This window comes from Mirounga leonina, unplaced genomic scaffold (assembly GCF_011800145.1).
Source record: "Mirounga leonina isolate KUSES-001 unplaced genomic scaffold, KU_Mleo_1.0 Mir_125, whole genome shotgun sequence".
Taxonomy (NCBI): domain Eukaryota; kingdom Metazoa; phylum Chordata; class Mammalia; order Carnivora; family Phocidae; genus Mirounga; species Mirounga leonina.
The window spans coordinates 29,304,070-29,321,081 of NW_023270305.1; the positions used below are offsets into that span (position 1 = coordinate 29,304,070).

Here is a 17,012-nt window from a genome sequence, read left to right on the forward strand (position 1 = left end):
TGGCCCTTATAGAATCAGTTGGGAGGTATTCCCTCAACTGATATTTCTTAGAAGAGTTTGTGGAAGATTGATGTTAATTCTTTAAATATTTGATAGAAATCACCAGTGAAGCCATCTGGTCCTGAGCTTTTCTTTGCAGAGAGTTTTTTGAATACTACCTCAACCTTTTTACTTGGTATACATCTCCTTAGATTTTCTATTTCTTCTTGAGTCAGTTTTGGTAGTTTGTGTGTTTCTAGGAATGTGTCCATTTCCTCTGGGTTATCTAATTGTTGGTATACAATTGCTTATAATAATCCATTATAAGCTTTTTTTTTTTCTTTGAGGTTAGTAGTAATGTCCCCTCTTTCATTCCTAATTTTAATAATTTGAGTCTTCCCTTCCTTTCTTCTGTTTGCTTTGGGTTAGTTTGCTCTTTTTTTTTTTTTTTTTTCCAGTTTCTTAAGGTAGAAGGCTAGGTAATTTATTTGAAATTTCTTCTTTAATATAAGCCTTTATACTATATATTTCCCTCTAAGCACTGTGTTAGCTGTATCACATAGGTTTTGGTATTTGGGGGCTTTTTCCCATTCATCTCAAGTTTTTTGGTTATTTTCCTTGTGATTTCTTTTTTTTTATTATTGGTTATTCAGGAGTATGTTGTTTAATTTTCACATACTTATGAATTTCTCAAATTTTCTTCCTTTGCTTATTTCTAATGTTATTCCATTGTGTTTGGAGGATATACTTAATATGATTTTCAGCCTTTTAAATTTATTATGGTTTGTTTTATGGCCTAGCATTTGTTCTTTTCTGGAGAATGTTCTGTGTGTCCTTGAGGGCAAGGTATATTCGCCTGTGGTTGGGTAGAATGTTTTATATGTCTGGTAGGTCTAGTTAGTTTATAGTCTTATTCACTTCTTCTGTTTCCTTGTTGATCTTCTGCTGAGTGGTTTTATCTGTTACTGAAAGTGAGGAATTAGTGTCTCAACTATTATTTTTGAATTGTCTGTTTCTCCCTTCAATCCCATCTATATACAGATATAGATATATAGATCTATATAGATATAACTGAAGCATGGACCAGCCCTTTTTAAAACTGCTGCTGAGGGGCGCCTGGGTGGCTCAGTTGGTTAAGCGACTGCCTTCGGCTCAGGTCATGATCCTGGAGTCCCGGGATCGAGTCCCACATCGGGCTCCCTGCTCAGCAGGGAGTCTGCTTCTCCCTCTGACCCTCCTCCCTCTCATGTTCTCATTCTCTCTCTCATTCTCTCTCTCGCAAATAAATAAAATCTTAAGGGAAAAAAAAAAAAAAATGCTGCTGAGCTGTATGAAGAGTCCAAGAAGACATGAGGCTCCTGCCCACATGAGTATGGTTGCCTTCTGGGAGACTTTGAGGACAAGTTCTGCCCCCACCTTGAGAGAGTAGGTCTCAGGGTGGAAATGAGATAGAGTAGGGTGGTAAGAAGGTCTGAAAACATCAGGTCACCCCTGAAGGTAGAAGATGATCACACATAAGCGTCACCTGCTTTCTCTCTTTTCGCCTCGGCTTTGGGCAGCCATGGCATGAGTGAAAAATCATCCAGTGACTATCAAATTGCAGGCCTTCCTTGCCCACCTTGGATCCTGTGGTGCCAGACATGGTTATTCTGTCTTTGCCCCACCAGCTAGCTCAGCCTCCTTTCACCCATAAGAATACAGTTATTTTACAAGTTAAATTATAGGAGTAATGTTGTGACATACCTGTACATGTAATTATTTGTTGTTTATCTGAAATTCAAATATAACTGGCTATCCAGTTTTCTCTGACTGGTCCTAGCAGGATTAGTCAGGACTGGCTCTAGAAGTTAGACTTTTATATTCTGCACATTAACAATATATTCCCACTTCTGAAGGAACCAAGCATAGTTTTGTAGCACATCCCCAGCCCATTACAATTTTAAACTCTGACTTGGTAACAAATGAATGTTTTGGACAAGATTCAGATCCATGCACTAGCAGGACACACCCTCTCACTTCCTTTGGTCCTGATGTTAGTTCCTTTCTTCACCCATTTTTGGGCTGCATACTCCATTTCTATTTTTAACTCTCCCACGTACTTCTTGCTATTTCATGCCCTCTTTTCCCCTAGGACCCACTGAGAAGGACTGTTATAGAAACCCTGTCTTCTTCCAGCAGTGTGTTCTCAAAGTGCGTCCCTGTGCTTGGAAATGCTCCACACATTGCTCCGGAAATGGGGCAGGGGTGGAAAGCCAAAGGTTTCCTCCACCTTAGTTTCAGGGGTTGGTCACCAGGAAGTAGGTGCATACTCTAAAGTGGAGAAACAAAAAGTAAGTTCTGCCAACAGCCACCACCAAGATAAGCACGTAACTCTTTGTTTCTTCTCTGGTGGTTCCTCAGGCCAACTGGTACTTTTGTCACCCAGTGGAGTCTGCGGGTCTGAGTCAGAGGTGAGACTTGGCCCCAACGCCACCCTCGTGGTATCCACTAGGGGATTTGGAATTCCAAAATGTTATTTGTGGCCCCATGGCCTAAATTTCAACACATATATCCTGAAATAACAGCATTGTGTATCCACACCCCATGACTGCAAGCCCGTTATTATTAGGAATATGTACAGGGTTTAAGATTTGTCTCCCCAATTACTTTTGGTTACTTGTGTTTTATTCAATATTATTTTCTCTTTTCTGATTTTATAAGTAATACATATTGTAGAAATTTTGAAAAACATATAGTGGGAAAAAAAAAAGCATTCTCCCTTGTTCCCATTCCCAGACAGGAGGTTATGCTTAAGGGAAAAGGTAGAAGTTTGGCCTAGGTCTAGGTTTTTGCTTGTGTGTACAGGGGACATCGGGAGAGGGATACGGAGAGACTGGTAGAGCTTACGGAGGGAAAGATGAAGAGAAAGAACTCAGAGGAAACTGCCAAGGTGTTTTAATGAGATTTGGAGAAAAGTTTGTTGGGTGAAGTACAAATGACTCTTCCCTATATTTTCCCACCAAATAATGTCAGAAAATGTACATTCTCTGCATATGCTTTTGGACTTGAATTGATATTGGGGTGGGAGCAGGGGTTAAAAAAAAAAAGGACATGCTAAAATTTACCTTGAGGCAAGAGCAGAGTTCATCAGCTTGCATAATGAAGAGAAATACAGAATAAAAACAGAAATCCCTATCCCATCCATCAGTAGGATTTGGGAACTGTTCTCTGTAAAGGGACAGATAGTAAATATTATTTAGGTTTTGCCTCCACCTAGGATGTCGGTTGTCTTTGGAGCATATTCTGTGAAACAGCTGAAAGAAGAAATCAAGAATTGAGGTGGTTCTGAGAAAGGAAGGGCTACTTCTTCTTATTTCATATTATAATATAAATTACCATCATTATAATATGATAAAGATCATCATTTGCTCTGTTACCTGCCACAGTGAGAATGCTTATTTTAGGCCTTTTGCTCAGGTCCTCGGGGGCTGCTCCAGCAGGCATGAGTAACACACAGTAATGCTGGTGGGGAAATTCGTGTGTGGCCCGAAAGGAAGCAGCCACTTCCCCTCGGTGGAGAGGAAGGGCCACGTGCACCGAACAGATGAGCGCTCTGTGTCTGGCATTCCCACCACCTTACTAATGCCTCGTCCACATTTCTACTCACTTAGGTCAAGGAAGTTGATCCGCTGAGTAACGGCTCGGTCATGATTTTTAACACCTCTGCTTCACCACATCTTTATCAAATTGAGCAGCTGCAAGCGCTGGCTAATTACAGCGTTGGTGTCTCCTGCATGAATGAAATTGGCTGGTCTGCAATGAGCCCTTGGATTCTGGCCAGCACGACTGAAGGAGGTAATTCCTGGAGTTCAGGATAAATATTGCCCCTAATGGCATGTGATTAAACAAATGCTTCCCGGTGACCTGATTTAGAGTTTAAACTTTGCTTTGTTTGATCTTTGTCTCTGGAGGAGAATTTTACTGAGGTAGCCATTGAAAATGGGGAAGAAGACATTTCCTTCTATTTAGTGACAAAACTCACACTTACTGTGAACAGATAACATGTTCTTTTACATGAGAAGATAATAGCAACACACTCTATGGCATATGTTATTTTAAATTAAAATATAATAATATAAAAATTATTGGGCGCCTGGGTGGCTCGGTTGGTTGAGCGACTGCCTTCAGCTCAGGTCGTGATCCTGGAGTCCCGGGATCGAGTCCCGTGTCGGGCTCCCTGCTCGGCGGGGAGCCTGCTTCTCCCTCTGACCCTCCCCCCTCTTGTGCTCTCTTTCATTCTCTCTCTCAAATAAATAAATAAAATCTTTAAAAAAAAATTATTAATCGTAGCAACAAATTCAAGAAATAATGAATGTGAAGATGGTTAATGTTTACCAAACACCACGTGCCCGGCACCACATTAGGTACTTTGCATGGATTTTTTTTTTTTTTTTTGCATGGATTATTTTATTAGATCCTCAGAGAAGCCCTATGAAGTATTTTCTCTCTATGCTATCTTGCTCATAGCAAATTTTATTTATATCTTTAAACTGTAAAGAATTTTCCATTGTGCTATTTTTGATTTCTGAGATTTTTGTTTTCTTCTGTGAATATTGTATTTATTTTAAATTCAAATCCACAGTTTCTGTTCTTTCCCAACTTAGAGTTCTAGATTGCTAGAACAGTCTTTCCTGCCCTTAACTCTGGCCTCATCTAGTCAGTGCTGTAGTCTTAATACAGATGGGGGGGCGGGGCAGGGGCAGATAGGTCGGGATCAGAAATCTTTAGGGCATAAGCCTTGCACAAAATGACACTCTAGTGCCCAAACTGTAAAATATCTTTTTCTCTCAAATGATAAAGAAAAGCCTTTGAGAACGGTTTTTATATGCTGTGTTTCATTTTCATTCAGTTCAAAAACACTTTTTCTCACTTCTTCTTTGACTCATTAGTTAGCTATATAACTTAGTTTCCAAATATTTTGGGGTTTTCCAGAAATCTTTGTATTCCTGATTTTTGATTTCACTCTGTTGGTGCCCAAGAACATAATCTGTATCACTTGAATACTTTTAAATATATTGAGACTCTTTTTATGGCCCAGAACACGTCTTTCCTGATAAATGTATGGTATGCACTTGGAGAGAATGTGTATTCTGCTCTTACTATATGGAGTTTTCTATAAATATCAACTTGGTTGAGTTGGTTGATAGTGTTTTTCAAATTATATTCTTACTGCTTTTCTGCCTACTTCTATCAATTATTTAGAGAGAGACATTGAAATCTGCAGTTACAATTTTGGGTTTATCCATTTCTTTTTGATGCTCTAGCCGGTTTTGCCTTAAACATTCTGAAGGTCTGTTATTTTATGCATAAATGTTTAATATTACTGTGCTCTCCTAATAATTGGCCACCTTCTCATTATGAGATTGCTTCCTTTATCTTTGGTAGTATTATTTTCTGTGCAATCTACTTTGATATTAATGTAGCCATTTTAGCTTTCTTTTGAATATGTGATACATCTTTGATTCCTCTTTCTTTTTAACTTATTTATATCCTTCTATTTAATGGGCAGTGATCTAAGTGTTTTGTTTTGGACACCCCTAAGTGTCAGTATTGGTTTTCTTTCTTCACCCTCCTCACTCACTTTCTCTAGCAAAGAAGTCGCCTGTTTCCCCACCTTTGGAAGGTAAACAAGGCCGCCGATGCTCCTGGAGCCAGATGAGGGAGGAGGAGTGAGGCAGAGTCCTCCTCATTCATTGTACAAACTTCCGCTTATTTCCCCAGTTGTCTGTCTGGCCTCTCATTGTGCCTTCATCCTGCCAGTGCCCCAAGTCCAAAGGCTTTTCAATTCGGAGACTAAAACAGCATCCTGTCTCCAGGGGGATTTGGAAGGCGTACCTAGCAGGTGTGTGGGAATAGGTTAAAGGGATCTTGAGGACTAGCTACTTCCCGGTCAAACTTTCAATCTTCCAGTTTCAGTACCTGGGCCCACAGCTTCTGAGCCTCTCCGCGTCCTTTGGAGAGAACAGGTTTGCTGAATTAATTATACCTTCCGCATCTCCTTTTCAGCTTTTGAGTATATGTTGACATTTCCTTTCCACTGTTGACTCTGTTGTACCTTATGAGTTTATACTGTTTTAAATTCCTTCCTGTCGTCATAGAGGGGTTTCAGGAGGAGCAGACATAAAGACATGTTGAGTTGGCCATGTTTATCCATAAATTCTACAACCAATTTGAAACCGTATGGCTCAGTTCATAACACAGCTTTAGCTGTGTGACATTTCCTAAGCAGAAATGAGGGTTAGAGTACACTTTTGTTTTCTTTTTAGGCATATCAGAAATATATAACTTAATCTCCTCTAAATAAAACTGTAGGCAATGGTTTGGCATGTATTATTGCAATTGTTTTTATTCTTTCTATATGTATATATAAAACATTTTTTATTTCTAAAATGGATTGTTATTACATACCTTTTTGCAATTTGATTTTTCCCTCCATAAGATATTTTTTCATATCAGTACACATGATCTACCTAATTCTTTTCAGTGGCTGGGTAGTAAGTATTCCATCGGAAAATGTATCAAAATTCATTACATCATAATTATTGACTGAGCATTACATTTATTCCTTTTTATCATTATTATGCTTCAGTAAATGTAATACTACCTAAGGAGAATTTTTTAGATTAAATTCCTAGAAATAAAATACTTGGTCAAAGAGCATATTATTTTCAGTTTTATTTTTAAGATTTATTTATTTGAGAGAGAGAGAGGGAGAGAGTGCAAGCAGGGGGAGAGGCAGAGGGAGAGGGAGAGAATCACAAGCAGACTCTGCGCTGAGCACGGAGCCTGACGTGGGGCTTGATCTCACGACCCTGACATCATGACCTAAGCGGAAACCAAGAGTCAGACACTTAACCAACTGAGCCCCCATATTATTTTCAATTTTAATAGACATAGTCAAGTTTCTTGCTCCCAAAAAGTAATCTAGTAATGACCTTGACCTGTTTCCCAAATTATTCTGTACATATATAATACATACATACATTTTTTTCAAAGTGCTATAACTTTTATCCTTGTACCCTTGTGAGAGATAACAGACATTTTGACATAAGTGAGTATGTGACTTAAGCAGAGCTTACTATAAACCAGAGAGCGAAAACCAGAGTTAAATTTTACATTTTGACATCCAGGCATTACCATTGATCCTCTGATCTTCAGTAATGAGATGTCTTACATATAATATGCATATATACATTTTTTTTTTAAAGATTTTATTTATTTTTTAGAGAGCGAGCGAGAGAGAAACAGCATGAGAGGGGAAAGGGCCAGAGGGAGAAGCAGGCTCCCCGCTGAGCCGGGAGCCCGATGTGGGACTCGATCCCAGGACCCCGGGATCATGACCTGAGCCGAAGGCAGACGCTTAACCGTCTGAGCCACCCAGGCACCCTGCATATATACATTTTTAAAATCTTTTGACTGATTAGCTCAGCTCAGACCATCAGTAACCTGCCTTTGGACTTTAAAGTGGTGGCTCCCTTCTAAGCTCTGCAGTGTTCCCTGCCATGTACATCTCACGTGACACAGACTTGATCTCCAGTCAGTCTGGTTGACCTTCCACCCCACAGGTTACTATTGGAGAACGCTGTTCAAGTTGTGTCTGCTTTGTTTCCCCAGGTGGAGTCCATGAGCACCACCCACCTGCTTCCCTGCCTTTCCTTGTCTTTGTGATTTTAGTTTGGAAAGCGCTTACTTTTTAAAAGCTCATGTCATATTTCAGGGGTGCCTAGTGGTGCAGTTGGTTAAGCGGCTGACTGTTGGTCTCAGCTCAGGTCATGATCTCAGGGTCCTGGGATCCAGCCTCTAGTTGGGCTCCACGCTCAGCACCGAGTCTGCTTTAGGATTGTCTCTCTCCCTCTGCCCTTCTCCCCACTTGCTCTCATGTGCTCTCTCTCTTTCTAAAATAAATAAATAAATAAATCTTTGAAAAATAATAAAAACTCATGTAGCATTTCAATGCTCCTTAATTGGAAAGAGGGTGAAAATCTGCTATTAATCCCAGTCTCATTTGAATGCTTTCCATAGAACATTCGAAAACCAAACATTCAGAAACTGAGAAGAGAAAGTACCTCTGTGTACTTTTCTCTGTGGTTCTTCATCTTTCTTTCTTCTTTCTTTTGCAGCCCCCTCAGTAGCACCCTCGAACGTCAGTGTGTTTCTGAATGAATCTAGTCATAAGGTGGACGTCAGATGGATCAAGCCTCCAATTAAGCGGCAGGCTGGGGAACTGCTGGGCTACCGGATATCTCACGTGTGGCAAAGTGCAGACACTTCCGTAAGTCTGACCTCTGAAGAAGTTCGCTTGTCTCCTTGGGTTTGCTCATTTAATACTGTTGTAGAAGCTTTCGTTTTGTTGTGAGAAGACCAGGAATTATTGATTGAGGCATCTGTCACTGAATAGTTACAAAATCCAGGGAATCCTTGGGGCTTTTCTCACTCACTCACTCGTCCGTTCATTTATGTATTCAGTAAATATGTGTAGGACCCATCTCTGTTATCACCTGATTTGTGCCTTCTGGGAACCTGGGCTCTTGTAGGAAGATAATTGAGAACTACTGCGATAACCAAAGCAGAAGGTCAAGAAGCTGTATGGCTTAGCAGTCCAGCCATTCCTAGCCTCTTGGAAATTCCAGAGGATGCTTTTCTGAAGAAGATTGTCAGGGAAGAACTCCAGCCTCATAGAGAATGGCAAGGGGTAACCAGACTCCAGAGGACAGGGTTAAGTCAGCAACAGGTTGTCTTTATGCAGTTCCACAGAAGTAGGGACGATGCCTGCATGTGGGTGGGTAGGCAGCTCCCAGACTGGTCTCCTTCCCACTTGGGAAAGGAAGAGAATTGAGGTGACATTGACTTCTTTGTGACACAGAGCATCCTTGGAAAGGCAGGCGCACTGACTCCATCATCAGGACCATCTCTTTACCACCATCATGCAAAGCCGACTTCTGCCTGATCATCCTGGCCCTGGGGATAGATCAGATTTTAGCATCCTCGTAGCATGTGTGTGGGGCATCTCATGAAAGTAGTACAGCTGCTTGGCGGGAGAGTGGGAGAGAGTCAACAGCTGCCCCCACGGATGACGTCCAGGCTTTGTTTCAGTCATTTGCAACCTCACGTCATCCAGCTTTTACCGAAACTGCTCTTTTCCCAAAGGACAGTTGGGATTTATTCTTCTTTTCCTGACTCAGTTTACCTACCAGATTCTTAGAAGCAGTAGGTGATGGAATAGAGAAAAAGAAGAGGGCTTGAAGTCCATGACTTTTTGTGCCTCAGAGTGATAACAGGATGTTGTTTGTACAAGTCAAACCCCTGCAGCTACGAGAGAAGCCTCTCGTTTCTTGGTCTTTGGTCCTAAGGCTTCTGTGCAGGGTGCTTATTTGATTAACCGTATTTCCACACTGGCTGAATCGGGAATTAAATGCCTCTCTCAGAGACAAGCCCCTTTCACAATGCTAAATTGTGAACAGTCCCTGAACAGTCCCTGAAGGTCCAATCATTGTATTTTGGTTCAGTAGGATTTTATTTTTCTCTGGTTGGCAGAAGATAGTAATTATCAGCAGACACTTGAGAGGGCTAAAAAAAACCCAGTTTTGTTTAAAGAGCTGCAGGTCATCCTTTTGACTTCTCCTTCTGGCGTGGGTGAAAGCTGCTTGTTTGGAGGGGACCTCTGGAGCTGAGGCGTGCTGAAGGGCGAGAATGAGGAAAGCCTCGTGGATGACGCAGCAGAGAGCCTGACGCCCTAAATGCCACCCACGCCCCGCTGCGCTGCGCATGCTTGTTGCCCTTTGTTCAGAAGGACCCCCCATGCGGCAAGAACAATACTGCCACAGTCAGGGCTGTGACCTTTCCAGCCGTTAACTCCTTAGAGATGCTGGATCATCCCAGTGAGAACATCATTTGCATTGTACTCATGCTATACTTGGTGCATCATGACGGTCTTGTGACAACAAAAGATTCAGTGGCTCCCTTTCCTTAGGATAACGTTCTCTGAGGCAGCTTAGCCTCGAGCTCATGGGCCGCCACTGGAGGCAAAGAGAAACACTGAAGAAAAGCCAACCCCGGGAGGATCCTAAAACCCCTGCCCCGAAGTGAAGTTTGAAATCACCTCTGTCTCCTGAACTCCCTTCATTTTAGGAGGGCAAGAGGTAGACACAACTTCATCTCTCAAAACTGTCCTTTCATTTCCATTTTTAGAAAACTCTCACTAAAGGTATATCTTCTTTATGCCAGGCAAGGGAATTGGATATTTTTGGAGATATTCCCAGGGGTTACTCTAACAAGGGTGGTATTTTTGTACGCAATTTCAGAACTTTCTTAGAAGTGATCTTTGGGTGGGTTATTGTTTATACCTTTGTTATCCCCACCTGTTATGTCACTTTCAGACTAAGAAACTCCTGATATTTACCGTACACACATTTACTATATCTTGATGAAGATATCGACCTCTTTTGGTTCCATTTTTCTTTACATCCCTTGCATTCCAAATCCAAGCTCAAAATCCAAAAGTCAGGAGCAAGTGCTGATGCCCATGGTGGGCCTTTATTCTTAATTACAGTTATAAATTACATTCTTGCAGAGTTGGGAGATATTAAATCTTTGGATAACTAGAAACAAATACAGGGCGCCTGGGTGGCTCAGTCGTTAAGCGTCTGCCTTCAGGTCAGGTCATGATCCCAGGGTCCTGGGATCGAGCCTTGCATTGGGCTCCCTGCTCGGCGGGAAGCCTGCTTCTCCCTCTCCCACTCCCCCTGCTTGTGTTCCCTCTCTCACTGTGTTTCTGTCAAATAAATAAATGAAATCTTAAAAAAAAAAACAAAAACAAAACTAGAAACAAATACCACTGCAGTAGCTCTGACCGACTCTAGTGCCTCACAGGAAAAAAAAGAAACAGGTCTCCAAAGATATGCTATTACTTTCCGCAACAGACACGGCCCACATGTTTTCTGTGTAGATAAAGTTGTGATTAGATGTCATATTATAAATCTGATTATTACCTGAAAAGGCTCTTAGATTTTAAGTCCTCATGGTAGAGATGAAAGCTCACGGAACGAGGACCGTGCAGTTTGCCCACGGCGTGTGCCCCAGGACCCGACCACCTCATGCCAGGGAAATGGCCACCCCTTGTGCACTCTGCACCCTGACAGTGAAAGAGATAATCCCCACAGGGGTGGCTCCTACCCGTGTCTGATTTTAAATGGATTTCTTTGTCAGATTTCAAAATCGAAATTAAAATAAATACTTGGGGATAGGGATATGGTCACATGTATTTGGCATCAATAGACTATGGATAAATTACATCCATTTTTTAAAAACAGGGATCATTTTGGGGGCATCTGGGTGACTTAGTCTGTTAAACGTCTGACTCTTGATTTCCTCTCAGGTCATGATCTCAGGGTCGTGAGATCGAGCCCTGTGTCGGCCTTCATGCTGAGTGTAGAGCCTGTTTGAGGTTCTCTCTCTCCCTCTGCTCCTCCCCTCCCCAGTCACACTCGAGCACCCATGCATGCGCTCTCTCTCTCTCTCTCTCTCAAAAAAAAATTAAATAAATAAAAACAGGGATCATTTTTAAACTATCATTTAAGGATATTCTTAGAGAAAATTGTTACACCGCTACTAAAATATTTATCATATATCTTTCTAATCACTACTTGAGCATTTAGTATAGGTCCACACCTAAAATGGGACAATTCTTTATGCATTTCCAAAACATATTACCTGTAAGCAGGGTCTGGCATCATTCCCGTACTTTGAGACTCAGAATGATGACAGCGGCAGCCACGATGATGACCACTGTTAATGCACTGAAGGAACAGGAGGTGGAAATTTCTAAGTTCCTTCTCTGGGTTTTCACAGTGAGTGATAGGCCCGAAGTGAATAGATATTATCAACTACTGTGATGTTTATTTCCAAAAGGATAATTTTGATTTAGGATTTCTCTTCTTCTAGGGATTTAATCCTTTCACAGTTACGCATGTCCTCTACTTTTGAGATCATTCTCACAAATGATGTATTATATTTGAGTCCCAGCAGATGGAAAAGCATGAAGCTGGAAGTGGGCCCAATGGCCCTCGTCAGGATGACACCTTCTGCACTTTCAGGAGCCATTAGGTAGTAAACTGTGAGGTAGACATGTTATTTCTCAGCTGTCAGCCGGACTCACTGCAGGGCTCCGTGACTGTGTGGGTTTGGACCATGGAGTTGCTCTACTTGAGGATCCCCCCCCATTAGAGAATGCCAACAAACTCATAATCAAAACTGGGTTTACCATAAATAAAATGTTCTATTTCTAAAAAAAAGATATTGCCTGATTATACAAAAAAAATGTTACTTATTATTTTGTTCACTTAATTAATAAAAAAAAAATCAGTGACAAGTCTCCTTGGCACGCAGTCCAGGGGAATAGAAAAGCAAAAAATTTTAAAGCCCTATTTTCCCCTTTCATCCCTTGTCTGAAGTTATTTCTGAGTCCTGATGGACACTGCTTGTTTGGATTTAGAAAGTCTCTGGGTGGCTGACCCAGGTAGCCCCCTTGGTCACGAATGTTGGGACAGCCCTCTTCCCTAAGGGCTGAGCCGGCCCCACCCCGCACCAGTTAGAAGTGATCAGCCTGAGACAGGGTGATCAGGGAATAAAGCTGCCACCCAAACCAGGCCCCTGCTCCCTGTGATCCTTGATGTCTGTGCCCCACCCATGTGGTGTGACATTTCTCTCTTTCTCTCTGTGAAATCAGATCTCCAAAATGCAGAGATTAAAGACAGGTTCCTGGGGCCTGCTTTCGGCCTTCACCAGCCCTCCAGTTCCCATTTGAAAAGCCAGCCCCCAACATAAAATTAGTTTCTTATGCCAGAGGACAGCATCGTCAAGGTTTGGAAACAAAGAGGAAATGTTATATAAGCACTCAGGTCTGGTTGGGTTTTGTTTTGTTTTGTTTCTTTAAATCATTTTCCCCTATGTTTTCATGGCACGTGTTGCATGGCAGTGGTTATAAAACCAAATAAGTAAAAGCGAAACCAGATTTTCGAAATTTGAGAAAATTGTGCATGTATCACACTGGGAGGGGAAAAAAAAAACAGTGTCCGTGCCCTCCTCAATGTAGATTTTAGCCAGAACTCTTATAATTGCAAGGAATAGGAGCCCATTCATGCTGGCTCAAGGGAAGTTGGCAGGCGGTCAAGGTCAAGGTACAGTGTGGCTCTTGGGCGTTAGGCTGTGGCAGTTTTGAGGGCAGGGGGCTCAAGGAGCCAGCCTTGCTCTTGCCATCCAGCTGCCTCTGCAACATGCTTCTCTCATCCAGAGGCTTCTTTGCTGACCATTCTAAGTGCCATGCCCTCATAGCCTCAGTTGGCCCAGGCCCCGAGGCCTGAGGTTGTTGCCGGCCCATTCTGTGTCCCTGCCCACCTTTTGGTTCTGTTAGCTGTGGCCTGAGTGAGGAAGGGATGTGGTGGAAACACAGCCGCTGCTCCCTGGGATGTGGGTAGGACGACTTCCCTCAGAGGAACTGTGGGCAAGCAGGCGACGTGCCCCTGGCGCCTCAGGATTTCATTCCCCTTCCTTCCTTTTCTGTCCCCAGAAAGAGCTGTCTGAAGAAGTTGGCCAGAATGGCAGCCACGCTCAGATTTCTGTTCAAGTCCACAACGCCACGTGCACAGTGAGGATTGCCGCCATCACCAAGGGGGGAGTCGGGCCTTTCAGTGACCCAGTGAAAATGTTCATCCCTGCACACGGTGAGAGCCGGGTTCCTTATCGGCTGATAGAATGTGTCAGCCCCAGCAACGCACGGATGGCCAGACTGACCCGTGGGATGGGCATCTGGTTTAAGAATGAAACACAAAGATTGAAGGAAATTTTGGTGATGATGAAGATAGTTTTTTCATAGAAAGATATGCTAACACACTTCACAGAGCACTGATACCTGTGAGTCCTCCCACTACCATTACTATTGATGGTGGTACTAAGTTACGAGGAGGGTGAGTCCTTTCGGAATACCAAATCTGACTTGACCTATTGAATTTAGTTTCAATGATGTATTCGTGACTGAACGTTGGATAGGCTACGGTAGGGCCAATCCTTAGCTCTCTATAATGGACACTGTTTGTTTATGGCTAGTGTTTGTTTTCTGTGTTTTAAGCAGTATGGTTATTATTCACTCAAGCCTTGCTGACGTGCTTCATGATTGATCAGTACAGAACATGAAGTGTTACCTACAGAAGCTGTCCTTGCACGGCATGGGGCTCACTGAGCTGAATGCTCAACCCTGTGTGCCGTCTTCTGCATGTTGCTGGAGTATCCTTTGGCAAGCTGCCCCTGTGATGCCCCATGTGGCCCCAGGTGCTGTACTTGCTTCCATAGACCAGGGGAGCCCCCTTTGTTCTGACTCTCACTCCCCTGGGTCGCTTGATACTAAACTGCTGTCATAAACTCCATGCACGGGCATCTCTATCAATGTGATTTTTGCATTTACAAGTTCTTGCCAAATAGGCTCTTTGTACCTGCAGCAGACAGGACTTGTGAGTGGACCACTGAGTTCCTGTCTGTGTCTTCTAGTGACCCTCAAACGTGCTAAAAGGGAGCCAAATTACAGTTCCTGCAGCCCAAGGGCTCTATACCTAGGGAACATTAGAAACCGGTGATGGCAAGCAAGGAGTGTCTCCCTGGTAGAAATTCAGAGACAATGAGATTCTCATTCTAAGGGCATGGGTTAAAAAAAATCGGAGTTTAAGAAGACAAAGCTTTCATCCTCATACATGGGAAACTCTCCAACATTTTACAAAGCTGTGCTATTCCAACAATCCTTGCTTTGCACATTTCGAACGTGCACACGGTTCAGCTACCACAGTTAGGTTAAATAACACTGGTTCCCCAATGACATGGTCCGAACTTGAGTTCGGAGTAAATAACAGATGGGCGTCATGATCGTGACTGGTCTTGTCACTCGTCTCAAAGTCTCTCGGTGGTTGGACGCCGCACTTCCGTGATTCAAATCACATGCATTTGGAAGAACTACAGCCATGTTGCCTCCTTATCTCCCAGGACACACCCACACGACACCTGATAAAAATAAGTCCTTGAAAGAGGGAGTCAGTGAACAAAGATGAAGTGCGGCAAGGATAGGAAGCATGTAAGCGTTGAAGTGAAATTGGAATTGGATGTGGAAGACACAGCTGACTGTGGGAATGCAGACACGGCTGCCACGTGATGGACGAGCTCTGCGGCCAGGGAACGCAGCGAAGGTGACTTTACAACGTGAGCATAGGGGCCATGCCAAAAAAAAAGGAAGACGGCCCCGAGGAAGTTATGCGAGCAAAAATCTTCATATAAAGGAATGCTCAGAGATAGTTCACAGTTTTGAAAACACAAAGGCTAAAACGTGGGGAACGAATCCAAACCCAGAAAGGAGTATGAAAATTCTCCAGGGTACAGAAAATATATTCTTGACATATCATAAGTTATGTGACCGAAGAAGACAGGTACTATTCAAACTACTCTTTTTTTTTTTTTTTTAAGATTTTATTTATTTATTTGACAGAGAGAGACACAGTGAGAGAGGGAACACAAGCAGGGGGAGTGGGAGAGGGAGAAGCAGGCTCCCCGCAGAGCAGGGAGCCCGATGCGGGACTCGATCCCAGGACCGTGGGATCATGACCTGAGCCGAAGGCAGTCGCTCAACCAACTGAGCCACCCAGGTGCCCCCAAACTACTCTTGATAAGCTTTTTACAAAGAAATGCAGTCTTTTAATTCTCAGTATTTCTAGTGTTTTAAATTACAGTAGACCAGATAAATATGAGTTTTGCCATTTTTCTTTCAATTCCTTATACGTTCATAACGGACGTGAAGAGAGTCACCCATTAATTATTACGATCACTGTGGATGGTCTCAGCCTGCACCATCAGAGTGAGGACTGCCTGCATATGTAGACCACAGAATATAAAAGGACTAAGTTCTAGAGCTTTTGACACTCTTCTTTACCTTTTACAAGCCAGTGTTTCTTATGTATTTTGGATCCCAGAGAAATGTTTTCAACGGATTCTATTGGTTTTTTACTAGGTTGGGTAGATTTTGCCCCCTCATCAACCCCAGCACCTGGCAACACAGATCCTGTGCTCATCATCCTTGGTTGCTTTTGTGGATTTGTTTTGATTGGGTTGGTTTTATATATTTCTCTGATCATCAGAAAAAGAATCCAGGAGACAAAGTTTGGGTAAGTCTCCCCAGTTTAAAATGTTTTGCTCAATGGTCCCATGTGCTTGTTCTGCCAACGGGTAATGCCTTCCTGCTGGCTCAGCTCCTCACACTGTACTCAGCTGGGGGTCCTGTCTTGTGTACATCCTGGGGGCAGGCAGCTTCCTTGCTTAGGCCAGTGCAACAGAGACAACCAGCAGTGGAAGCCGGCCTTGAAAGGGGCTCATTTATAGAGAAGAGCACCAATAGGCCTTCACTACTCAAACTTGGTTGCTGTAAAATGAGGGGTTTTGTTAGAAGTCTTAAAAATAATCCTAATTATTTTTAAAAAAACAAATGAAATGTCTGTATAGATAAAAATACCAGAAGGAAATTCACCACAAAGCATTAGCAATTCTGGATGGTGTTAGTTGGGATGATTCTGTGTTTTCTTTTTTTTTTTTTTTTGCTGTATTTTATACATTTTCTGCAATGATCAATGATTTTTCCAATAGAGAAAAACTTTATATTTTCACATTCCAGTGTAAAAGAGGCACTTGTTCTGATTTTCTATGCATCTGACTTTTAGAACAGTAGTTAAGTATCAACAAAGATGTGCAGGTGTGTTAAATCAACCTATGAAAAGAAGGCTATATGTGCAAATTTGTTTCTGACTCAGTTTTCTACTCTAGTGCCTCTGTAGTGAGTTTGGATTTCCATGAAATCCAGTTTATCACTCATGGGGCAGAGGAGGTATTCTGTAAGAGGCAGGTTGTTAACAGCCTGGAATGGGACAGAGTGAGGGAAGGTGAGTGACTGTTTTGGAGGGAGCTGAGCAACC

At 42.6% G+C, this 17,012-nt stretch overlaps 1 protein-coding gene across 2 annotated transcripts in view; it reads left to right on the forward strand.

Moving 5' to 3' along the window:
- MERTK (MER proto-oncogene, tyrosine kinase) overlaps positions 1 to 17,012 on the forward strand; it is a 106,556-nt gene that overhangs the window by 65,061 nt on the left and 24,483 nt on the right. For both annotated transcript variants that reach the window (XM_035001051.1, XM_035001052.1), the window contains exons 7-10: positions 3,630 to 3,813; positions 8,139 to 8,290; positions 13,583 to 13,736; positions 16,058 to 16,211. In XM_035001051.1, the coding sequence (XP_034856942.1) occupies positions 3,630 to 3,813; positions 8,139 to 8,290; positions 13,583 to 13,736; positions 16,058 to 16,211 (644 nt within the window). The remainder of the gene's footprint in view (positions 1 to 3,629; positions 3,814 to 8,138; positions 8,291 to 13,582; positions 13,737 to 16,057; positions 16,212 to 17,012) is intronic.